Source organism: Falco punctatus, assembly GCF_963210335.1.
Source record: "Falco punctatus genome assembly, chromosome: 3".
NCBI lineage: Eukaryota > Metazoa > Chordata > Aves > Falconiformes > Falconidae > Falco > Falco punctatus.
The window spans coordinates 29,612,063-29,638,752 of NC_137582.1; the positions used below are offsets into that span (position 1 = coordinate 29,612,063).

Below are 26,690 nucleotides of genomic sequence, written 5' to 3' on the forward strand. Positions count from 1 at the left end.
AACTACTAAAGCATTTCTTAGGTTTTATTTCTTGTTCTATTTAGTAATGATTATGCTTGGAAATTCACAGATGAAAACAAGTTTTAGTCATTTAGGGTTGTAGATATTTTTTTTTTTTTACATTTAGTTTCATGAAAAGGATAGTATAACAGGAGCTCATGCTGATCTTTATCTGCTTTGTAAAGCTGTTGCAGCTGTGCAGATGATGACAAAAATTCCCCAGGGTTTCCACACCATGGAGATAGGGTGCTTTGCAGCCATCTGTAGACTGTGATCCCATAATTTGCTGAGACTCCTCATCAGCAATGAATTTCATTAAGCAGTATCTAGACAACAGTTTGTGTGATTATTTTTTTTTTTATGTTCTTTTTCTAAATAATTTTTAAATTGCACCTTTGGTGAAACTGTTGGAATCCTGTTGCTTTCCTACAAGTGCCTGTGGACCAGGCCGTGCAGTTAGGGACATTCAGCACCCAAAGGGATGCTTAGCGCCTTGTGTTATTTGGTCTCTATAACAACAAATAGATATCACATGATGTAACTTCTAATATTATTTGTGTGTGCAACTCTGAAATGTCTTGAACATTTCTCCACATTGTATCTTGCTACAAAAAATAATCATTCTTCGGCTATGAACTTTTATGCCAAAGATCCTCAGGGGAAAAATGGAGGCTTGTACCACATACAGATGACTGTATTGGTTTCTGTAAAATCCAAGAAAATTAATAAGTAGATTTTATTTTATAGTGCAGTAAATCTTTAAATATTTCTAATTTCTTTTTTCTTTTTTTCTTTTAACAAGGAAATGCTACTTCACCACAAGTTCAAAGACCTTCTTTCATGGACTACTTTGATAAACAAGATTCCAAGAACAAAAGCCCTGAAAACTGTAATCAGAACATGCATGAACCTTACCACATATCCAAAAACGTTTTCCCTGATAACTGGAAAGTCCCTCAAGATGGAGACTTTGATTTTGTAAGTACATTTTTATTGTTTAATTTCTTGCATGCTGTTTATTTTATGTTTGCCAAAAATAGTTAATCCCTTTTTATAACTGTGTTCATACAAGTAAAATAAGTAAACTTTCATGAATACCATTGAGTTATCTAATCTTAATTTCAACAACCAGGATGAGACATAAGCGCATTTGCTTAATGCAGGACCTTTTTAATGAAGAGTGGTATGACGTAAAGAATATACTTATTTGTAACTGCTTTTTAAAAGTATTTTTTGTTCTTTTAAATTTATATGTTATATCCACTTTAAAATTTGATCCAGTTCCATTTAAAAATAAATAAATTGCTACAGGCATGGAATATTGTCATGTTTGCTGAGTATCTTGGTAAAATGGTAAGCATTTCAAACTGGATTGGAGCCATGTAATCAATCTCCTTGGAGATGGTTAAGATCACCCTACTGTTTTGCACAGGCTAGCTTGTTGGTACTATTCCAATAGTGAACATCTCTCTACATAGACTGACATTAGATAGAATTATTCTATCTGTTTTAGAGTGGGGCTTTTCCCCCCTCCAAAATGTGTGTAGTTTATTTCTTTTTGCCTATGTTGCAAATTATGACAGGGCAAAAAGGAAATACTTCTAAGTTACAAGTTGCTGTTAAAGTGAAGTAAATAATTACTATGTAGAGACTTGTAGATGATTATACCTGGTTTTCAGCTTTGTTATTTTTTTAGACATGTTTGAATGAAAGAATTTAGTTTAGCTGTTGTAGATTAAACATGTTCTTAACTACAGTGCAGTAGCTAAATATGATCACATGGCATCTTTTTGAAAGTACACTTGGGATTTGGAGAAAAATGTTGTGTTTAATTTTAGGTGACAGCTGTAGGTGTGGGATTTTTTTCCCAGTTTCCACTTACTGCATTTCTACATAAAGCTGACTCTTAAATTTAAGCTACTGGAGTAAAGCCAGTTACATAGCACAGTACAAGCTGTTACTGCTGGAGAGTTTTGATTAAGTTGGATTTTCGTTTGGGTGGGGGTTTTTTTTGTAGGTGCTATTATTATTTTTTTCACCATAAAATGCAACAAGTCATCATCCTGATAACTGACTAACAAAATAATTGTTTGTACTATTCACTGGAAAATAAGTGACTGTTGTTTAAATGGGATTATTATAGTGTCAATAAAATTGCCTTTAGAACAATTTAAAATTAATCATCTTTTCCATTACTCGTTAAGAAATGCAATAAAACCGGTACTTTTTGTAAAAGCTAAGATCCTGGTTCTATAAGTGCTTATTTGTGAATAATTTGTACATGGATAATCCTGTGGAATTTGTTGACATTGCTTGTACATATGAAGTTGCCTTCTTGAAATAGGAATTTGTCCTAGAACCAAAACTGAGGCATTCTGATCTTCAGAAACTTAACTGCTCTCTGTGCTGTAGGCACACCTTGCTAGTGGTCTTAGACTGGCAAGTCAAAGACTTCAGCATCCCAGATTCATAGAATGGTTCAGGTTGGAAGTGACTTTTAAAGGTTATCTAGGCCAGCATCACTAGTTTTACTAGTTGCTCAAAGCCCTGTCCAGCCTGACCTTGAACACTTCCAGTGACAGGGCATCCACAGCTTGTCAGGGCAACCTGTTCTGGTGTCTCGTGGAGGTTAAGTGATGTGCAGTTTGTCCTTGACTTTCTAAAAATGCAGTGTTATAAGGCTTGTTGGTACAAAATGATTCTGATGGAGGACCAAAGAGGATTAAGGAAAAAAAGTGAATCGATATTTGCACGGGCAATTTATTTAGTGAGGTTGGGGTGGGGATGTGGAATTTTGTTTTAAGCATGAGAAACCCCAAATACTTCCACAGATAATTCAGCCTAAGAAAGAGTTTAGGGAGACTCTTCAATAATGGATGTATCACTTCAGCATAGTACGCTCAAGAATACATTTCTCTGAAGCACCTGGTACCAGCTGAGGTCACACAAGATTATGGCTTTAACAGCCTGCTGGTTTGAACCATAGGCAATTATTATTTATTTATATATTCTAGAAGCACTTCTATTTATATTTTAGGCAGTGAGTAGCAATATTGGTATGTGGCCTGCAAGAGACTTTCTGAAAGGATAAATCAGTGGGCAGCATGCATAATATATTGTCTACTCTTTGTGAGATCAACACGAATGTTTTCCGTTGCTGACATGAAGTCTATAAATGATTCATAAAAGGAATAAATAATGGAAACTTTTTGTGCTAAATAATTCCATTCTGTTTTGTTTGGAATTAGCCTTAATGGCATCTGGAAAGGGATCCTAACAGTTAATGCTGACAGTCATAATTTTATTTAAGGAAAGGATTGATACACTAGAACTGAAATATAAATGATCAAAATCTGACATAATGGTAGTATATTCTAATAGTACTCCAACTTTCTGTGTGGAAGAGGAGGGTTGCTGTGTAAACTGGAGGTCACCAAACTAATTTGCTGGATTATACCATTATCCTTACTTATCTATATGCCTTTGTAAGCTGTACATAGCATTCCGGTGCTAGCAGCCATTACACGCTTTACTTGTGACCCAGAGCAGAATGACAGTGCCATGCTAAGAGGTATTTAAGTGTATCAGATGGAAAGACTTACAAGTTTATTAGCATAAGTATCTGTTACAGCATAAACGAGAGAAGCAGAAATGCCATTAAGGTGGGAGGGAGAAGGGAAAAGGAAGAAAAAACAGTCCTTATATAAATCCCAGCAACTAATCAGTTTGCTTATTTCTATGACCTGCAGAACCGGGAGCTAATTCTTGTAGCCAAATTGTATATTTACTTTAGGTTGCAGTGGTATTTTATCCTATTCCTAGTATATTTTACTGTGTGATAAAACAATGCACATTTAAACAAATACTATACAAATACATGTCATACAGATACAGCAGTTAGTCTTACACACTTGCTGATGTTTTTAGGTAATGTAAATAAATGGTACAGGAAACTTTTCACATGAGGTGGATAAATGAATGTGTAAAATAATGCAAAATGAACTTAGCACTAGGTTTGGTTTTAAAGTTTTTGCATGGGCATAGTTTTCTGCCCTGGCATAAATGTTTTGAGAATTCCTTGCCAATGAAAATAGAAGACTTTTCCAAGAAAACAAGATGCTTTGGTCATCAACCTGATCTTTAAAAAAAGTAATTTTAGCAGCATTTTTGCTTCTGTAAGTGCATATTTATGCTTTTTTTTTTTTCCCCCCCCACTGTTGATGTACATCTGTTTTGAATGTCAAGAGCTGATCTTACTACTTTTTCACTAATGCCATATGGGAATTTGAGCTCCATCTCTGACTGTTGGTCCTACGAGCCTTCAGTTCTGTGACCCATCTGTGCTGGTTATTGATGTACCATTTATGACTTGATGAGAAAAAATTGCCACAGCAGACCTTCAAGTTTTACGTTGTATTGAATCAGGTACATGGCAAATAACTTTTAACTAGAGTTAATTCTGGTACTGTATATTAATCTTGAATATTATGTTACTCCAGATTTACCCTGTTATGTATGTTTCAGGACTAACATGCTGGGTTTTGTGCATAAGAGTGGTTTTTTTTCCAAAAGCAAGAAGAGATGTAGGATAAAAACAAAAAAAAAAAACCCAAACCACCAACAGCCAAAACCAAAAAATCCCAAACATTTTTTTAATGTTGTCTTTTCTGTGACTAGGCATTTGTATAAGGTGGCTTTTTTTATTTTTTATTTTTTTTTATTTGTGGTTTTTTTGTGTGTTTTTTTTTGTTGTTGTTATTTTATTATCTGGTTTTGTTGTCTCGGGATAAATTCTGAAAACCAAAAGTATAGGTCTTTTACATCAGTGGATCTTAATGAAATGTATTTCTGGGGAAGTACTTGTAAATGTTTTAGTTTTGTTTTGTGTCTTTTGATTTCAGCCTTGGAAATGGAAGTGTTGAAGCCATGATTTGATATAAATCAAAACCAAAAAACAAACTAGTGTTTATTCAAACTTCAGCTTTTATATTAAAATTTTAATACATATTTCACACTCATGGATTTTTGTTTTCAGTTAATTCTTTGAGACTATAGGCAATTCTTTTACACATTTTCATTATTTTTAAGGGGCATGCAGCAGACGGCAAAACTAAAGCAACAATATTTTAGCCCTGATCCTGATGTGAATAAAACCCTGATGTTTTATTCACGGCAAACTTTGATGCCAGTAAGTCTAGTCAACAAGATACTACTCATTGTGAGGAAAAGTGGCATAATATATGTGAATAAATAAAGATGCAGTAAAGCTATATAATGCAAGGCTATGATATTCATAGAAACGTTAATGATTACGGTATAAGCAGCTTTTCATAATAAAGATTAACTTTTTAATGGACCAGCTTTTTTAACTTAGCTTACAAGTCAACAGTTTGGATCAGAGTACCGAATTTAGAGCAAATGATGTGTGTGTTTTGACCATCTAAGGGACAAACAACCTTTAAAGAACAGTTGGTTTTTTTATAGATATTATGTATTCATATGACCATGTTGCTGTTACGATAGCTTTGTGCTTTCCATGGGGAATGTTCAATGTGATCTATGTACATGTTGGAGAGAGCTGTGTATTAAATGAGCAGTATAACTGCAAGGTGTTGTTGAAGCAGCTTGCTCAAATTTCTTCTTGTTTTTCACAGTTGAGGATTTTGTGATATTTTATGTTAGCATTTATCACATTTTTGTGGGCATTATAGAAGGTTGTTTTCACCAAAAAAGATGAACTTTTAATAAGCAAGAAGTGCCTGAAATTTTTGTTGTGTGGGGAAAAAAAAAGGTAAACCTTAGCTTGCTAGATTGATGTATGATGTGTACATGATACATAGGTTAAATAACCTGCTGCTTACATTTTTACTGTATCATGATATTTTGCATCTCATTAAGATGCAAAACTGCTCTGTAAATCCTTCTGCCCCTTAGTAATGTGTGTTAGCGTGGGACATGATGTTAACAAAGGATTTACATGAACTGTAATGAAGTAGTATCTAATTGATGTTAACCTGTGAGTTAATGTGACTCAGAATGAGTTGCTAAACTTCATTTGCACTGATTGAATATATTAATTGATTTTAAATGGGTAATTTACTCTTTGTTATGAGATGATAAAATGTAAAAAGGCAAATTTATTTATTATAGCAATGCTAGGGTAATGATTTCTGTCTTTAGCAGAATTATTTCCAAACAGGAATGGTATCCAGATTGTTAAATATTAAACAGTGAACATGTAGATCATGTTTTGCAGTAACTGCAGTATCATGTTTAAGTATATGCGTTTTGGGTGACTTAAAGATTCTGGAATAGCAACAAAAATTTAAAAAGCCATCTGTTATGCTAGGCAGAATATTTCACTGGGTCTCAAACAGAACAAATATGTTAGAATATAATCATTGTGAAATAATAGCATTGCAGATACTGAGCACTTCAGTTAATATTTGTAAATGTGTAATGTGACAAATGATTCAGTAGAAAAATAAATACCACAAAATGACTCAAGACCACATAGAATTTAATTAAAACGTCAGTAATAAAGTTAGGCAGAGTCAGCCTCATTTGAAGTACTACTTTGTCCATAACCTTGGCTGGGTTTACTCTGACTTTAAGCAGCAAATCAGTTTGTTTAGTACAGCGTTCTTTATAATTAAAGGGAATTAATGTATTTAATCTATTTTCAGTCATTTCAGATTTCTCTCTAAGTTGAAAATTTAAAATGAAGTATTAACATATATTAATTTTGCTTTATTTTTAATTAGTTCCTTGAATATCATTAAGCATTTCCCGATACTGACAGGAAAAATGTTTTCTTAACTAAGCAAATACGAAACTTAGGTTTCTGGGTTTGCATGGGCTGTATGCATATGAGAGAAACACAAGTATTGCCGGTCCGCATGCAGAATTTCATTCACTTCTGTTCAGATATGGCTAACAGAGGAGAGAGACTGTAAAATGAATCTATGCTTTATGGAGCTCATTTTGCGAGGACAGTGTGAACCTCAGCAGTGAAGGTTTTCTGTACCTCTTATAATAGGAGGCTTTTACAGAAGCTTCTTGTGTGTTGAGGAGTAGTTTAAAAAAATGAAAGCTGTCAGGTTAATTCAGTGGAAGAGAGATTCATATTAGGAGTCCACTGTGGATGGTTTGCAGGTCATGGCTGTGGTTTGTTGGGCTTATCATGTTCAGGCAGGCAGTAAGAGAGGTTGTGCCAGCCTGACATATGAGCTAAAAGTGTGGTATTGGTTGTGGGGGTTTTGAGTTTGTTTGGGGGGGTGGAGGGAGATTTGTTTTTTGAGGGGGGGTGTTGTGGTGTCTTTTTTTTTGTTTGTTTTTTTTTTTCCTCTCCATTAGGTAAAGAGACCGGACCAACCTATTACACTGTGGGGTTTTTTGTTGTGTGTGTTTTGTTTTTGGTTTTTTTTAAACTCTGCAAGTCAAATACCGTCTGATTTCTAAATCCTGTTTGTATATTCTGACCACAAAAGGACACTTATTTTTCTTGCAGTGTGTGGGGGGAATACACTACCTGAGCAGAGTGTTTCTCCGAATGGTATTGAATATAGGATCCTCTCTCTTTGATTATGTCCCTTTGTCTATTAGTATAGAAGTAAAAAATTGAAAATCAAGCCTAGTAATTTGGTCTTATTTTTAACTAAATTGTTTAGGCTGTAAACAGAATCAATCCTTTCTGTTTATCTTAAATTGTAGGTTTACTTTAAAGCTGTTACTCTGATCGCTGAGAGACATTCATATGGAAGTGCCAGTGCTGCACTTGTGCGGTTTTATAAGGTGGATCATGCTATCTGACTAAGATTATATGAATTCTTTTTCCTAAAAGGGCACAGAAAACGCTCTTCTAGGCCAGAAAACTTTTTGTGTTTTTGCAAATACAAAAACAGAATTCAAGATTTTTACTTATCATTGAGATGTACTCTGAAGATAAGATAAGAACTTAGGCTTGAATTGCAGCAGTTTATTTGAAGCTACATAGTAAGAAGAACGTCTAATAGGATAACAATGTATGACAGCAGATTGCCTCAGAGGGTTGCTAAAGTTGCCGCTATTGTGAGCGGTGAAGACCTGGTTAGATAAACACATCAGGAATAGTTTTGGTGGAGTTGATCCCACTTGGAGCAGAGGTTCGTCATAGGTGACCTCCTCCTGTAAATGTTTCCGATGGCCTTATATCCTGTGGGTTTTTCAGCTACTGCTGATGGCTAATGTTTGTAATCATAAAAGGTGTTGAGAACACATAGGTCTTACAAGCTCAAGCTCTCAAAAATAGTGACATACTTAATTCGTTTATTAGCACCATCAGTATTTTGGGTAACCTTGACGATTTTTGCAATTAGCAATTGACTGTTATTTCCAAACGTGAGTCTGCCTCTGGAAAATTTCAGCCAAGATTTGGTCAGTAAAACTTAACCATGTTTTCTCTCCCAAAAGTTTAAAGTGTCCCTGCTGTCTTATTTTATCATGTCGAATAGCTTCAATATGCAATGTGTTTTTTAATTGCAAAATAGTTTCTAGTTAGAAGACACTTAAAACTTATATTTCATCCGACTTTCAATTCTTAGTATAAAGTGAAGAATGAAGCTGCTTCACTCTAAAGAATTTAAATGCTTGCATCATCTAATCCCCTTCTTTTTTTCTTGTTAGCTGAGATGGAGAGACTGAAGTGTAGCTCCAGTGTATATATTCAGTTATACAGGAGGTCTGTAATTTGTGCATAGTTCAAGGAGAACAAATGCAAGAAATCAGTGAAGCTGATGAGCTGGGGCAGCGTTGCTGCTTTAAAGTAACATCTTGTTACCTTAGTAACCAGTTGTCTGTACTAATATACCTCTTTGAGATCATTGTGTAATAGCAAAGTAATGTGTATAGCCTAGAAAGAACTTTGAAATACTTGAAAAAAACAGTTGTGGCTGAACAACTTTGAGACGATCCTTTTTTGTCCATCAAACCAATTCAGTTTCAGGTCTCTATTCTGTTTTCCTTTACAAAAAAAAAAAGGGGGGGGGGGGGGAATTAAACTATGTTTAATCCACATAGTTTCCATGTTGCATAATCACTGTTAATCTCAAGACAGCATGTCACCTTTGTGTGTAATGTCTAATCCCCAAACTGAGTGCTGACACCAAGGGGTGCATGTCCTACTTCAGGGTTTCAGCAGAGTTCTTTGAAATCATCTCTATGACAGTATCATGCAAATTTACCACCAAGAAACAAAATCTGTTCTCCTACTCTTTGCTATGGTGATTAATGGTAATGAAAGGAAGTAAAAATAAAACTTGCCTCAGGAGAGTGGGCGACTGGAATTTTTCAAGACCATTTTAAGTTAATTCTTGTAACTCCTTAGTTTTGAAGAGGATTTCCTTCCTCTTTGGTAAAAAGAACAATGGATGTTTTTTGGGTTTAGCTTTTTTTACAAACACCCCCCACCTCCCCTTTTCTTTTATTAATTTTTACTGGACTCAAATAGGAGTATGAGAAATTGTCAGATAGGAGTCTAGCAATTTAACAAGAAAATTTTTGGATTAGTTCAGTGTCTGTGTGGCTAACTAATCAAAAAGCTTGTATTAGATTTCTGTGCCTCATGTTTTGATCAGCAGCCAATAAGTACCATGTGCAGACTATATATTAGGCATAGATGTTAACAATATTTCATAAACAAAATACTGGAAATTAAATGGCTGACATTTAATACTATTGAGCTTTCTGAAGAACAGAAAAAATTCTGTGCGGTTTTTGTTTGCAAATAACTTGTAGAATTTGAACAAGGAGGCTTCTGCATTAAGGAATTGACTTCAATCAGAGAGCTTATATTATTTGGAGTTCTTTGTTATTTTGAATTAATACCTTCAGATATCTGATTAGATTGGACTTAGTACAGATTTACCAAAACCAGGGACTGCCCAAAATATTTTGGTTTACATGTAAATTTTATTTCCTTTTCTTATAACTTGCATAACTCAGAGGTAAAAGGGAACTCGTATGAAATTTAGAAGCTAGTAAGTGTATTATAGAAATACATATTTTTTTCTCACTTACTTGTATTTTAATAAGGTGTGGAATATATACATTAAAATGATCCCAAATGTCATTCTTTTACATTAGATCTCTATAGATGCCTTATAGCCCACATTTACTTCTGTTTATTGGGACTTGTAGAATTGCTGTGCGCTAGTCATTTTATTTTTGGTGAAAAAGATGAGTTTTTTTTTATAGAGATATGTGCAGTGTAAATCTTTAAGCTAACTGTTTGGAGACTTAATTTTTTTCATTTGTTGTTGTTGTTGTTGTTTGTGTTTGGATAAAAGTATGCCTCATGGACAGCATGAGTACCTAAAAAGGTAAAAAAACCTGTGTAAAATCACCCAAGGTGCGACACACACACACACACGACAAACCCACAAAATTAATTTGGCAAGTTTTTATACCTACTTTAGTGTTATATGAGTAACAATTTACAAATAAAGCTATGCAAGCCCAATAGCTAAAGCTGTAGCTGTTGAGAGACTCTCTATAGAAGGGTTGATCTCGTACTTGCTAAAGTCAGTGGCAAAGCTGGTACTGACAGTAACATTAAGTTTAGCTGCCTAGGTTGTTAAAGAAACAACTTTGATTTGTGTGCCTAAATGTGAAACTGCATTTAAGTTTAGGGTTAGAAAATCCACAGCTTAGACTATTTCTCTTGGTATTCCTTAGTTTAGGGCAAGTAAGCCTGGTTCCTAGGAAAGAAATACCTGAAGCATTAACACTTATTTAGCGTCTGCTTAAAGATCTTGGTATTGCTTACATTTGTTTGTGTTGCCAGTAGGAGTTGTACAGTTATAAGAAGAGTAATACAAAAAAATTTGTTTCTTAACCTAAATAAGATGTACCAGGACAAAATTGCTCTGTAGGAGAACTTTAAAGGTACAGTAGCGTAGTTATAGCTGTTTCAAAAATCTGCTTGATGCTCAGCTGAGAACCCTGACTGTGTCTCCCTGACAATTTTTAGTGTGCCATAGGGAGAACTAAAACAAGTTAGCTTACACCGTTTTGAAGAATTTTACTTATTTTACTTTGCATTGCAGCAGACTAGGTTCGTGGATAAGGTTAGATCTTCAGCTGAGAAGCAGGAACTTGGCAAACTGTGCAGCCTTGACTGTATGACACTGTATGAGCACGCTGTAGTACTTGTAGATATGAATTAGGTGGCACTTTCTGAAAAAAAAGTTTGAATTATCTTTTCCCTCATGGTGTCACTACAGCCCAATATATTTAGTGGGTTTTTTTAATCGGAATATTCTTCTTTCAAGTAAGAATGGAGGGAAACATGTTCTTCAAAGATACTTAAAGGCCAAACTTCCCCATCACCCCAAAAAGTTCCCCAGATCCAAGAAGCTCTTTTAGTAAAAATGAGCTGTTGCAAAATTACTATCTCTTATTTTTGTTGTGTCATCTTTGAAGACTGCTTTTTGGCATAGGGAATTATTTCAAGAAGCGTGTGAATTGAAGTGGAGTCTTTCTTCCTGGGAGCTCCTTGGGGATTGGTCCCACTGGAACCCAGAGGAGGTGGTTGTATTTTTTTGAAGGTAATTCTTCATGTGTGCAAATACTTGTTTTGGTTTTGTTTTGTTTTTCTGGATTATCGCTTTCACACAGTGGTCATTTATTTTTTTGTTGAAGTTAATTGTTACTTTAAGATTGCCATTAATTATAGTTACATGTTCTTAATGCCGTCCACACAGAAGAAGAACATGCACTCTACAGAGATGGATAATCAACTCAAGATGAGAATATTATCCTGATAATGCTCATAGAGCTATTTCCATGGTGCTTGTGGTGTGTGTGTGTGTGTATAGGGTGGATTGGGCTTTTTATTTTGCTTTTTCAAAGTTAGAAATTCCATTACTATTTCTTTCTAAAGAGTTTCCATTAACTAATAGAATACCACAATGAATCCAAGACAGAGACTGGTATAAATAAGTCTACATTCAGACAGATTCAATTAAAGTAATGAAGACATTAAATTAAAAAATGAAACTGATGCTTGTCCTTCAGGATTTTGTCTGTGACAAATGATTCTGCAAGATATGAGCCCCTGTGTGCAGCCAACCTTCAATGCTACTTCAGAGAAATGAAGGAATCGGTAGGAGCATGTTGATCGTAGCGCAGCTTGGTGTGTACATGCTCAGCTGTTTCATCTGTTGTCTTTTGAGCTGGTTAAATTCCTTGTCACAGGTTTCAGAGAGATGTAGTTTACAGTAGTTGTTTTTCACTACATCAAGTTCTCTGATAACTGCTAGCATGTTTTGAAAGGTACTGTAACATACAGCCTTTTAAAGGAATGATGCTATGGCCAAATAATGCACCTTTCACTTACACTCAGTGGTTAACAGGATTTGTACTCCGAAACTGTGCAGTGCTCTTTTATTTAACAAAAAAAAAAAAAAATCAAAACAAAAACAAAAAATCCCTAAACGAAACAAAAATATCCCAAACCAAAACAACATCAACAACAACAAAAATAAACCCAAAAATTTAAGCCCCAAACGGTTTTCAGGGTAAAGGATATTTGCAGAGAAAAAGAGGTGGAAAATAGCTGGTGCCACTGAAGAGGATTTCTGAAGGATTTGGGGGAAAGAGCAGTAGGTGGAGGGAGGTCAAACTCCATGTTACTTAAGCATCCCTACAGCCTGTGGAACTCAAGAGCCTTGTTTTCTCCTCTGCTGGCAGATGACTCTATGGTAACAGCCTACTGCTCATCTCAGAGGTGGGCTAATTCAAAACTACAGAGGAAGAGAGCAACACTAGAAACAGTGGTTAGTTTGAAACTACCTGACCTGTTTTCCATGTTTTAAAGAGATGTTGCTATGGCAACAGCAGCTCGCCAAGGACCAAGCACTGCTAAGTTTCAGAGATTCAGCAGTCATGTACGCATGGAGGGGCTGTATCACTTCCAACACCAACCGGGGTTCCCTGCACCCACCTTTTTTACAGATACCTATGCTACCCTAGAATTAACATGGGTACTTTGGAATACATATTATATAAACCATAATGGAGCAGTTTACTAATGTAGCTTGATTTTGGCTTAGTTCTTCCTTTGTGCACCTTTTCCATCTTACTGCAGCTTCCTAAAATAAAGCACCTCCAAAGAATGATAGTTGCCGTAACCAATGGTCCTCAAACTGTTCTGTCACCAAACACCATGATCATTTTGTTCTGCAATTCCATATCCCATGTTGTGGAAGTCAGCAAACATAAGCTGTTTGACCATGGGTTAGGGAGAAATTAATTCCAGAGCTGAGATGCCTTCACTGAAAAATAGCCTGAACAGTTTTAATCAGTGAGTTATTACCTGAAATGCCTCTGCTGCTGGCAGTTGCCATTATAACATATGGGGGAGAGAGGATTTTGCAGATGGCCAATTCAAGAAACTATTTTACAGCTTTCAATTGAAAATCAGTGCAGCAAACTTCACCTGGCATCTGGAGTGTATTGTGCTTATTGTGAAAACTGTCACTTAGTAAGCGGACAACAGTATAGTACGCTAACAGAAATGTTTGGTTACTAGAGGTGTGATCCAATGTTCAAGTTAGTGCATTTTTTTTTTTTTTTTTCAGAGTGAGAAGAGTGGTTTTAATGTGGTCTGTGTCTGAAAGGAAAGTACATTAATGCTAAGAATAAATTTCAGGAGAAATCCTCATCATAACTATACCTTGGATTCACAGGAGTAGGTGGGAGCCCCAAAAAGCACCTTATTTAAAGTAGTACTGGAGCCTCTGCCTTACTGACTGTGAGCTAATGAGAAGAACACTAGCCAACTGCCATTTTTTTTCTTTTCTTCATTTCCAAATCTGTTAGCATTATCTCAGACTTGCTCACATTGAGCCATGGATTGAAAGCCTTCCTCCATCTCTAGTAAGCAGATTATAAGGCCAAATGTGAAGGAGAATGCTCAGCTATGATGTTTCATTTATTCATCATCTGGGAAAAAGCGATGTGATAATTGTGAAGGATTCGCAACTAATTTTATTAAATGCAAAAAAGTGATGATAACCTGTGTTCAGGTGATGAAATCAAATGCTCAAAATTTAGGAAGTGATGCATCACTTGACTTACTATGGGCCCATTCTTTTAAGTTTTAACCCACTGTGATACAATTAAAGAATGTGTTACAGTGCTTAAATATAATAAGACAAAAACAAAATTAAGGTTGCCTAAGGAGTTTTAAGATGTTCTTTCCTAATGTCTTTCAAGTGTTTGACTTAACATTCTTTTGAAGTGTTTTATACGTAGAATTGTAGAATCTAATTTCATATCCATTTAAAAAGGAAAAGGAGGAAGAAAAGCCACACTTATTCTGTGCAAGCACGACAGCCATCAGCTACACAACATTGGTGAGATTTGAATGCTGAAGTGTTAACCACTGGTACCCAAATCACGGTGTCTTCTGTTGTTTGAATAAGTATGCCGACTGGTAGAGAGAGGAAATCAAAAGGAAGAATAGATAGTTGGGAGTCTGGATAGAGGGAAGAGAAAGAAACAAGGAAGATTGACTTAGTGTTTTTCTGGCTTATGGGATAGGATTAATCCAGGCTGGTCACACAGAGGTATTTCTCTGAATGAGACACAAGTGGCTTTGAGCAGCGGTCATTGTGGCAGATAGTCGGTCCAACCCAACCTTTACATGATAGTGCATGTAGTAGTGGCCAGTAGATGTGTTATGATGTATACTGTCAGATGAGGACAGAGACTGTTTAGGTGAGTAAGACTTGATAGTTCATAATTATTTCTTCTTCCATGAGAAGTGGAGCTAGCCTTAAAATGCCTTTAAAAAGGGGGTTGGACTAGATGGTCTTTAAAGGTCCTTTCCAACCCAAACCATTCTATGAATGTGCACTTGCAGCTCAGAAAGCCAATCCAATTGTATCCTGGTCGGCATAAAAAGAAGCCTGGTCAGTAGGTGGAGGGAGGTGATTCTTCCCCCCTGCTCTTTCCCACATGTAGTACTGCTTCCAGCTCTGGATCCTCAGTACAAGAAAGACATGGACCTGTTACAGTGGGTCCAGAGGAGGGCCACAAAAATGGTCAGAGGGCTGGAACACCTCTCCTGAGAGAGTTAAGATTGTTAGCCTGGCAAAGGATTTGGGGAGACCTTACTGTGGCCTTTCAATGTATACAGGGAGCTTTGAAAAAAGAGACTTTTTATCAGGGCCTGTAGTGATGAAGCACTTGACAAGAGGCAGCAATTTTAAACTAATAGATGGTAGATTTAGATTTGCTATAAGGCAGCCATTTTTTTATAACACGAGTGAGACACTGGAACAGGTTGCCCAGAGAAGTTGTAGATGCCCTGTCAATGGAAGTGTTCCAGGCCAGGCTGGATGGGGCTCTGAGCAACCTGGTCTGGTGAAAGATGTCCCTGCCTATGGCAAGGGGGTTAAAATAGATGGGTTTTTAAAGGCCCCTTCCAGCCCAAACCATTCTATGATTCTCCTGATGGTTTTCATAGGAGGGAATGACAGCAAGGAAACTGCTTACCCTCTATCCCGCTGTGTTGCTGGGGGGTGGGGAGCAGGGGTGGGTAGAAGAGTCTGTAATGAAGGAGAAAAGTTGAGCCTGGGAAAGGGAGGAGGCAAGCTGTTGCTTTAATGTTTATTATTTTTTTTTGCTACTCAAAACTATTTTTATTGGCAATAAATTGAATTTTCCCTATGTCACGTATGTTTTGCCCATGATGCTAATTGGTAAGCAATTCCCCTGCCTTTATTTTAAGACATGAGCTTTCTCATCCTGTTTTCTCCCCCTGCTCTGCTAATGAGAGGGAGTGAGTGAGCAGCTGGGTGGGCATTTGGCTGTTAGCCAAGGTTAACCCACCACACCTGGTAAGACTAATTTCAGCAGCTTTCTACAGCTAGAAGTTCATCTCCACCTTTGATATACAAATAAGGGTTTTTTGGTCTGTATCAGCTCTTCTTTGTCTTTTCCTGATACAGCACGTCTGTCATGCAGCCATAGCTCAGTAACTAATAAGCATCATTGCAGATACTTGCTTTATTGGAAAGAGTGCCAGGTCTGGTTCCCCCTCAGTGATCTACAGCAAAAATACCATCTGTCCTACAGTTAAGATCACTTCAGTGAGTTTCTACATAACTGCTCACACTTGCTGGAGACAGAGATTCAGTCTAGCTGCTTTTTAATTTAATATCTTTTTACAGAACTGTCCTCAAATTGCCCCATATCACATGTACAGAAGTACTGCTTCCAAATTCCTACTCGTTAAAGTCGGCAGCTTTCTCTGGAACTTCTCAGAAGGCTTGTCTGCTGTACAAGGGCTTCAGGGTGGCCTGAATGTGTTTCTTGTTTTTTTGCTGGAGTAGCTGGCTGTCCTCAGAATCGTGATCAAGTCAGAGCTGGCTCAGAGCTTTCTTGGTGTTTTGCAACAGTTGGATGATTGCTGAGTAGGTATACTAGTGAATGTTTAAGTTTTCCAGCTGGTGAAGGTCATCAACGTGCTGTGTTTAGATACACCCTAAAGGGCAGTTGTGGTTGAAGAAATTGATCCCACCTGGCCTATCCCACCTTGTGCTCCACCATGGCAATAGAGTACTAGGAACAATCGAAGTCCACCAGGATGAACAAACACAAGGCATAAGACCTTGGTGCTCTGCAGAAAAGATAATATGTGGAATTGATGTATTTGCTATCGGACTCATTGGCTATCTATTTCTTGAGATCCCTGATAATATGGGGTAATGGAGACTGGAGAATAGTATCTTATAGTGTTTACTACATAAGCTGGGAAAATACATGTATAGAGTCATAGTGACTTTATGTTGGAAAGAGCTGTGTAATATTGCACTTTGTGTGGTTCCTGCAGAGTGTGATTGAAGCCAGGAAATCAACCTGCCTGTGTTCTTACTGAAGTCACACACATCCAGGACTGAGATATCAAGAGTTTTTTCTTTTTTTTTTTTTTTTTTTTTTTTTTTCCCTCCAGTTTGGATGAGAAGGTTTAGGAAGATTGTTCAGCGTTTCAAATGGATGGCAGTAATGTCTGTATGTGTAATGATTTCCCCACAAAAAATAGTGTAGTGAGAATAGCATGCTGGGTCAGGAGCTACTGCAGGAGCGGGTAGGAGTTTGATTCAAGTGCATCCGCATGAGTACAAGTGTGTTTTGAGATCTTAGAAATGTGTCCATCCCCGAGGCTTGCAGATTTGTCCTGATAAATTCCCTATGTGCTTTTTATAAGCATGGTGCCATTACAGAGGGGTTCTGGGCATGATGCAGCTCTTGAGAGTCATTGTTTCAGTTATTGTTTTCCACAAGACTTTATGTTTCTTCATCAGTTGACCTGTAGGTTGAGCTTGTAACGGAACTTCTTCAAGAAATTATGTTCATGTGTATGTTCCGAACTCCACCTGAAGGCCCATTAAAAATTACTTGGGAACCTGGATGTGAGAAACCAAGTATGCACGTTTGCCAGTTGATGCCTCACACATGCAGCCTTCACAACATGGCTTTGAGTATATATGCCTATGAATATTGCAAAGGCAAAAGAAAAAAATCTTTCCAAGATTGTGCATAGAGCAGCACATTTCAAAGATATTCTAGTTACTGCTCCATAACCTGTTTTAGGCAGTAGTGTATATTCTTATTTACAGAAAAGAAAAAAACTCTTTGGGAATTAAACAGAATTTCAGGAAGTATACTTCAGCATCCACTAGTTAATGAAATAAGGAGAATTAAGGGAGAACAAAATGTAAGTTTAGAAGAATCTTCCACTTGAAGAATCCTACATCTAAATCTGTGGTTCTTTACATAACAACCACTAAAATTTTGGGGTTGTTAACTTCAGACGCTACTGCAAGAAAATGAAAATAGTGAAACCACGGTGAGGCTGCAAGTCTTCTGGTAACATTGGAAACTGTAACACTCCTTCTTTTTTACTGCCAGGTTTATGGTTTTGATTTCCTATCTGGGCATTTAGAAGAACTGGGATTTATATATATATATATATATATATATATATATATATATATATAAAAAATATAGTAAGGCATTCTGGAACAAAGAAGGGGAAAAACTTCAGCAACAATCAAAATTAGAGGAAAGCTTGGACTGTGATTATTCTCCATGGCAATACAACCTAACTGTAACTGTATTAGAGAAGCAGAGTTGTTGAGGTAAATAGTTGGTGTACTATATTGAGTGATACTTTTGTATGCTAATATGACTGTAGAAGACATTCACGTTCTCTTATTTCAGCAGTTACTGGTATTTCTGTTAAAACTGAAATTCCTTGGATATCCATATGGTATGAAAAACAGAAAGAAAGACTAGAAACAATATGGCTCTTGAAATTGGGCAGAAGAGGTGGTTTTCAGCTGCTGCTTTGTCTCTGTTGTAACAGGTGTAAAACCCCAGTCATCTGATAATGACAAAAGTAAAAAATTGAGTCAAACACTGTGTTATGCTTTCCTGTGTAAGACTAATGATAGCATCTGCAACCCTTGTTTTAAATGCTTTCTCTTGTGTTTTAATTGCTTCTGCATGGTAACACTTAATGAATGAATGGCTAATCAAGTAATTTGTATTAAATTAATCTTAGAATGTCACATATCACAAGTTGCGCAGGAAGTGCCCTTCATGTCAGCTATATATTGCCAATAGATTCTCTGCCAACTCTGATTTGTTACCTTTTCTGGTATGAACTCTGAAGATCTGTAAACTTAATTCTGATTTAGATTTTTCTAGCCAGTAACTTGTACTGGTCAACTATGTAAGTTTTCTTACCTTTGTAAGATACCTGCCTATCTCTAGCTTTGCCCCTCTGAGAATTCGTACTGACCCTCGTTGACCCTCTCATCCCTCTTTGCAAATACCAGGTTCCTACCTCTAATTCAGCATGGCAGTAACTTGGCTTACCTGTGTTATTTAAGTTGCAGTTTACAACTTGTGTTTGTTACCACTTCTTTAGCCAGGAGCCTTATCTTCAATTCTGTGAAAAAAATGTGCAGGCTCTCAGTAGAAGTTTGCTCGTGCCACCGAATTGTGGGTAGACAGGGTTATCTTGATGAGACCTTGTATTTGATGAAAACTTGCTTCTGCTATTGATTTGTGGGCAGGCAGAATTTCTCCAAAGACCTGCTCACTGTTACATGAGGATCGTTAATTTCTGACCTTAGGTCTTCAGGGTTTTCTTAAACAGTCTGAAAATACTGGTTGTTTGGGAAAGAATATACAAGTTATTTTTCTCCTTCAAAAGCAGCTAGGTCTAAAAATATTGCAAATAGATGGTTTTCTTACAAAGGGTATAAAAGGAGACTTATGTAGGCTGTTTTAAAATGTTTTGTGGCCTTTCAAAATTTTTATTTCTGGTAAACTTTGGTTTCACTTTTCCTTTATGTTTAAATGAGCGCCTAACTTAAAGAAAACATTTAGTCTCAAAACCACAGAAGTCCACCGGTGATATCCATTACAATTCAAGGATCAGAACAATGATTTGTTCTTTCAGTGGTTTCTGAGCTTCTTACACTTGGGGATGTGTTGACATGGTAATTTGAGTATGAGTACATGTAGAGGTCGTCTTAAAGTAAATTGCAACTACATAATGATTCCAATGTTTTTCTTGTGTACTACTGTTATTTTTATTTAGTAAGGTAGTTCTTACCAAAACCACTATTAATCTGAAAACTGAGAGATTAAAATTACTTACTAAATGACCTTTTCTGTATCCCTACAGAAGTAGATGTGCTACTGAATGCTTTTTCCAAACTAGCTTACCATGTCTGAATTTGAAGTACTTCCATAACTTTCCTTGCGAGCCTATGTCACAATTTTATACGTCTGACAGCTAAACAGTATTTTTTTATCTTCAGTTTAAAATTGTATGATGTTACGCCTAGTTATAGCTCTTTGAACAATCTTAAACAATTATTCCTCTTCCAAGGAGAATTAATTTACTCAAGTTATATATGTTATTAAATCTTCCCAACATGCCTATCTTAGGGAGAATATTGCACAAATAAAATGATATATGCGTAAGTGTATAAATACCCACACCAGAAATTATTATAAAGATTTGGAGTTCATTTCTACTTTTGAAGGTCCCTGGAGCATAACCAAGTTGTCATTAGCTGCCAAGAATATGATCAGTTCCCCCATGTGTCAATTCCGTACTTGCATCATGAGCATCCGCAGGTGGGAATAGCAGCTGGTCCTCCAGGAATACGACATCTGTCATCAGACCATTAATTTTTAAGTTTTGACAACCCATCCTTGGTTCTGGAACTGCAGTACAGGAACAAAAATATAGTAACTGCCTTGTAATCTCTTGACAACAGCCAGGGAAGGTAAGTCTGTCCATGTGCCCTCTTCCCTAAGGAGCTACTTTCTTGCCCTGTACATTGAACAGACTCTAGACAGAGTCAGAGAAAAGGTTTTCAACATCAGAGTCTTTCCTTTTGGACACAAAGGCAAAGCACTGTCAGGTTAAAAAAAACTAACAAACAAAACCCCTCATTTGTTTCATGTGTGAACTGTTTTAAGATTCCCTGTAAATAAATTATTGGTTTCACAGAAGGAGGAGGCTAGCCACTGGCAGACAGCAAGGAATTTATCCTCAAGGATGCTGCCAGGGTTATTAAAATAGTTGTGTAGTGTAGAAAGCGTAGATGGAGCCATTATCTTCAGTCTCAGTATTTCATTCATGTAATCCAGCTGTTTGTAGGAATGCTTTTTTGGAGTGAATGGTTTTCTGCTTGGACTATATTGTGATGTTTTATGGCTGGTATTAAGGTCTTGAAATAACTAAGTACCTTATATTATACATAGGTTAATTAAGTTCATTACTAGAAATATGAATGCCAAGTTAAGGAAACAGTCTTTGAAATTTTTAGGGTTGTCTCTTGATCCCCAAACAAAAGGGGGAGAAAAAAAAGGGTTGTGTACTAAATTTTAGGATTGTGTTTTTATTTTCACAATATATTTGCCACCTTGCAATATTTTTGACAAGTACATTGTACTGTCATTCTAGCTCTAGAAATGATGAACTGTGTGCTTTGAACAGTTCAGACATTAAATAACGTCAGTTTATTTGGGTCAGATTTAATTGAACAAAAAGATTGTCCTAATTTGCCTATGTTGTGCCTGTGAAATGGTGATTTCCCCCCCTCTTCCCTAGTTAGGGAAATACTTTTCAGAAAAACCTGTTACTCTTTTTGGTTTGTAGGCATTCATTTCAGAGTTCATGGGAACTCAGCTTTATTAGAGTATTTTGCCCTGCGTAGTCTCAAGGCTTTTCTCTATATTAGCTTTTTAACCACTGGTGCTGACTTTATTCTTCTGTGGTAAGGTAGCACACCTATGTTGCTCCAGGTTATGTTTATGTCACTAGGATTGTTTGACAGACAGGATTATTTTCATCTCAAACTACCACAGCCATGCCAGATCTGAAGGGAATGAAACACTGTTCGAACCTATGACAGATATTTTTCACAGTGTATTACTGAATGCTATTATTTGTGTGTTTGGCATAGCCTGTGTTGTAAGACTAGGGTTTTCTGGTAGAGCTAAAGCAATGTAATGGCACTGGCAGAGACCTTTTGGTTGAGAGATGACAGCGAGAAGGATTCAGATCTGAGTATTTATTCAAGGACTTTCTTAATTGTAGCCTTGTAATGAAAGAATGAATGAATGCTGTCATCAGGAGAATGGTGGCAGAGGAACAGAAAGTGATTCCACAATGAGCTCATAGCAGAGTTGGAATAAGATGCAAGAGTCCTGCCATCAGGTTTCATGTGAATCATAAACTCTGCTTACTCCCATCTATCTCATCTTCACTTTCAAATGATCTTCTACTTTGTGACAAGTTTATCTCATTCAGATTGTGTCCCCTTCTGGGCAGTTTGGAGTGTGCTAGGCAATGGAGTCTTGGTTTGGATGCTGTTGCAGTTTGTATACATAATAAATGATGTATGTCATTATTTAATCAACATCTATTACATACATGATTTATGTTGTAAAATCTTTTCTTACCATTTCATTTCTTTTTAATATATTCATCGAATTCCATCTGTTAGGTATTAAAAGTTTGGGATTCTCTTCTTTATTAGACAATCACTGTTGTCCTTACTTTGCCAGCCAAGTAAATTAAATGATGGATGTTTGTCAGCATTCGTGACAACCCTGAATATATTTGTTTATCTGTAGAGGGTACTGTCATATGAATTTGTGTAACCTAATGATGGGTGAAGATTTATTTTTCTCAACAAGCATCTACCCATTCAGACCTACTGTGCATGCAAAACACTCTTGACTTTCTTGTCATCTATGTTCAAAACATTGGCTGTGTCAGCAGTGGCGGTAATCTGGTCTCATGATGAAACATTTTTCAAAATTTCTAATAGCCAGCTTCTTTAGCCCTTGTGCATTGCAGTATTCTGTTTTAGAAGTACACAGTGGTCAACAATACAGAACATAAGCAAATATTCTGAGAGTGCATCTTTGAAAGCCAGTTGTTTATGAATTAGCCAGTATTGCTGAACATGCTCAAATTTTATGTGCTGTCTCTCCTTAATACTATTATTGACATTGTCTACATCAAATGCACTGTATGTTCACTGTTTTGGCATATTGAAGTGGGAAGCTCATGGGCTGTAATGATGACCAAAGTCACAGGTACAAGGCAATTACTAGAAAACTTTTGAGGAGGATGTGTACGTAAATTATTCCTGTACTAAAATGAATTTGCAAATTCAGCCCCCCCCCACTCCATAAGGTAAAATTATATGTGATCTGGTTATGTTACAGAAATCTTAGGCTTTATTGAATGTTGTGTAGGTGTTACATTCTCTTGACTTTAAATCCCAGATGCTTTATTAAATATGCTGTACCTCATTTCTTAGCACTACTTGGTCACAAAAGGGAGTGTAAAACCTGTATCACGTATGAGAGGATCATTCACTAATATATTAAGGCATTCTTGTAAAAACAATATGCCACTGAAACTCTTCAACACAACTGAAGAAGGGATTTAAGCACATACTCAGTTTCAAGCAAGCAAGTAACCACATTCGAGCAGTAGGACAACTGATGTATTTATTTAAGTTTCTTGTGTCAAAGACTTTTGTTGCCTTTTGCAGCATATCGTCATTGCTGTAGCTTCACATTCCCTTTATTCATGGTTGTGGTACTCGCAAAAAATCACTAGTTTCTGAAAAAAGTTTCTTCAGCTCCAACAGGCTGTTGCTTGTCAAATCTAGATTTAGTATAGTCTAACACATTAAAAGTATCAGTAGTGTGAACTTGGTGTTTACCTATAGAACTGTTTATAGCACTATTGAAATCTAAGAGGGATTTGCATTAATAATGAGGAAAGCCATAAAGAGTGTGTACAGATGTTTCCTAATGCAGTAAGTCTGTTGCTCTAAAAGCATATGATCACATTTGGAAAATTGCTATTGCATGTCTTGGCAGTTCGTTAAAAACTGAAAACTTAAAGTTAACTGGTATTTTGATAGACTAAGTTCAAGGTCACCTTTTGTTTAAATGATGTTTTGTTTTCTGTAATTAGACCATGCCAGGTGTATTAAGTATGTAATTAAAAACATAAGGTTTGGCTAATTCAGAATAAATGAGAATGAAATACAAGGTCATTATTCGTCTCTAGTGAGACTCCAGATGAACAGTGCACATGGAACTATTTATAAAACATTTTGCATGGTCAAAAATTGCTTTAGGTTGCTGTCCATGGCTTTTAAATTAAATGACTCACAGATTTTTACAAAAGTACCTGTAGCATAGAAATATGTTCCCATGCCTAGTGTTGAATTTGAATGGAAATAAAATATATATGATGCACAATTACATGGCATAGCTTTAAAAAAGAAAAAATTAAAAAAGGTAGTAAAAGAGCCTATGAGGCACTCTTCAAAACGTTATTAGGGTGAACATCCATCCACTGACAGCCATGGTACCAAGCAACTGGTTCAATGCATCAGAAATAATACCTGAAAGGGAATGGACTACTTTTGTACTAGGGAGTTTAATTTTTTGCTCTGTAAATACTCTGTGTGGTACAGTGATGGCAAATTTCCACCACTGTACTACACAGTAATCAAACCTTAATGGAGGCAGAATTCACCTTATAAGTGATAATGTTCCTTCTGCACCTCTTAGCTGCATAAACTTCTCCTGAGGCCCCTCTGGTTCCCTGCAGTCTGGGGCTGGAGCAGGATCTAAACTATGGATCTGACCAGTCCAAGGCAGAGCCTGTAGAAGACTTTTGTGGTCTTCTGTTCCTCGAGGTTACTGTTTTTTTTGTTGTTGTTTGGGGTTTTTTTGGGGGGTATTTTTTGGTTGTTGTTTTTTTTTTTCCATACTATGTGTATTTTGGGAAAAGTTAAGTTGAAGACAAATACTGTAAAGTGTGCTGCTTTGACTTTGTATATGCAAGTGAAAGCCCATGGATTTGTCTTCAGAAATTAAAATAGTCCAGAGCTACAGGAGTACATAAAATTAGTAGTTACAAAAGTTATGTATGATTGGATATTGGAGGGTTGGGGTTTTTTGGGGGTGTGTGTGTTATGTAGGGTTTGTTTTTTTGGGCTGTGGTTTTTTTTGGGGGGGCGGGGTGCTGGTGGTGGTGTTTTGCTTTGAAATCTGTTTGTTTGGTTGGTTGGGTATTTTTGTTTTGTTGCTGTTTGTTGTTTTTTTTTAAAGAAAATTAAGACCACGCTCTAAAATAAGTCCCTTTGAAATACCATGGATTGGCCTTACTGAATTCAGGTGAAACGAGGAATGTCTATACTTTTTCTTGGGCTTTGGTATTTTGAATATTTCTATGCAGTTGAAATTATAAGAACTAGATTGTTTAGTTACACATTTTCTTTAGAGCTACAGTGTACTTGGAAATGCTTTCCTGTGAGAGGCCCCTGTTCTTCATGGTTTGTATCAACATCTTCACTCTGTTTAAAAATGACCAGGAATTGAAGAGAGGTGCCTCAGAAGGACTATCAAGAGTAGCCAGCCATGTAGAAATGCAGTCACCAGAAGCAAGTTGTTGAGTTTCATGCTTATGCCATTTTTCCTGGGGGTGAAATTTCAGAATGCTTACACAAAATAGCTGGACAATTCCTCTTGTCATTTCTAGTTCTGTAGAGGTAGGAATAGATTTCAACAAGCCCAGAAACTGTGACAAATGGGTCAGCATGAGGGGATAATTCTTAATCTTTTGCTTATATCTCATTATCTGTTTTAGAATTCAGGCCTGTTAAATTCCCAGGTGAGGAAAAAGGTGTACCATGGTGTTGCTGGGCTGGTTTAGTTCTAATTGTAGGGATGTGATAAGGCTTGAAATCACTTTCATGTCAGATTACGACTTATTTTTCTAGAGCCCCTTGATTCTTTTCATGGTTTTGCCTTCCCTGTGTTTACTGCTACATAACTAATCCTGTTTTCTGTTGTCTGTGGGGTTTTTTTTGCCCTTAATCTTATTTTCTACTGTAAAATGAGTTCATTATTTTTGCAGTTTGTCCTGACAACCTTGGATCCACAAATGTATTAATTTCTTGGAACCTGCTGCCAAACAATCACACTGGTTTCTTATTACATGATAATCCTAGTCTTAATTGGGGAAAGTGAAGCAACTGGTTCGAGTTGTGCATTGTAAAGCCCATCTCAAAAAGCAAGCAAAGGTGACTGAAGGTACCCGAGCTGTGTGACGCTGGCGCTGTGTAGCACATGCTGGAGCTGGCGTAACTGGTAACCTAGTGCAGCTGCCAACACTCCTCTGCAGCCCAGAGGCTACACAGCTCTGTGTCCATCTCGAAGCTGATATGTACATACAGTTGTGTGGTGGGATCTAACAAGACACTGACAGAAAGAGGGTCTACGTGCCTACACCTACAGCTGTATATGGAGGGTCTGTAACTGTGCAGCTCCGGTAGCAGGCCCTGTCTGGGAATATGCAGTCCCCTTAGCAAAAGTGGGTGCTGGTGCCACAGCCGTGGGAATGACCCTGCCTGTTACCAGACCGTGTTTTATGGAATGCATACTAGAGTTTTTGAGGTAAAAATTTAAATGAGTGCCTGATGTATGAAACTACTGACTCAGGATCTTGGTGATCCTGCCAGCTGCTTTTGCAGGACTGACTACATTAAAACCATAAAAAAAAAAAAAACCAACCAGAAGAAAAGAACACTAAACAAAAACCCCACAAAACCAAGTAGTTATCAATTTGGAATGCTATGTTCCTGAGTATATATAAACATGTAGCATAAATCATACTTTAAGTGAGATCTGGTTTGCCTCTTATTATCAGCGATACAAGTTTCTTCAACTGAACAAAGGTGAAAGATTAAAATAAGACACATTCCATTCCTGAAGTTAAATGAAAGCGTGCTTGTGCTTGATATGATGGGAAATAGCTTAAATAATATTTTATTCTTTTTTAAAAAAAAAAAAAAAGAAAGAAAAAAGGTATTTTAAAGCTGCCAAGAACTTTGTGTGCAGGTGGCTATCAATTGAGTAAGTGTCAGGTATTAAAGTGAAAGCTGGCTGGCTGATCCATATGGGAATTTTTATGAGTAGTTTTATTTTTTTAGCCGATTGTGCCAGCAGACTTTGTCCTTTGTTTTCTCTTGTACCCATCTAAATACATGGTACTTCAGTGCCAGGCAGTACAT

The 26,690-nt window shown here is 36.7% G+C and overlaps 1 protein-coding gene across 6 annotated transcripts in view; it reads left to right on the forward strand.

Annotated features, from left to right (window-relative positions):
• The window catches only part of STK3 (serine/threonine kinase 3), a 149,368-nt gene that overhangs the window by 100,003 nt on the left and 22,675 nt on the right, over positions 1-26,690 (forward strand). For 5 of the 6 annotated variants that reach the window (XR_013926950.1, XR_013926951.1, XR_013926952.1 and 2 more), the window contains exon 10: positions 803-978. Coding sequence is in view for 3 of the 6 variants with exons in the window: in XM_080380122.1 (XP_080236248.1) it covers positions 803-978 (176 nt within the window). In the remaining 3 variants the exon portion in view is untranslated. Of the gene's footprint in view, positions 1-802; positions 979-5,088; positions 12,486-26,690 lie in introns of those variants that run through there. The other variant, XM_080380123.1, reaches the window with a different exon arrangement.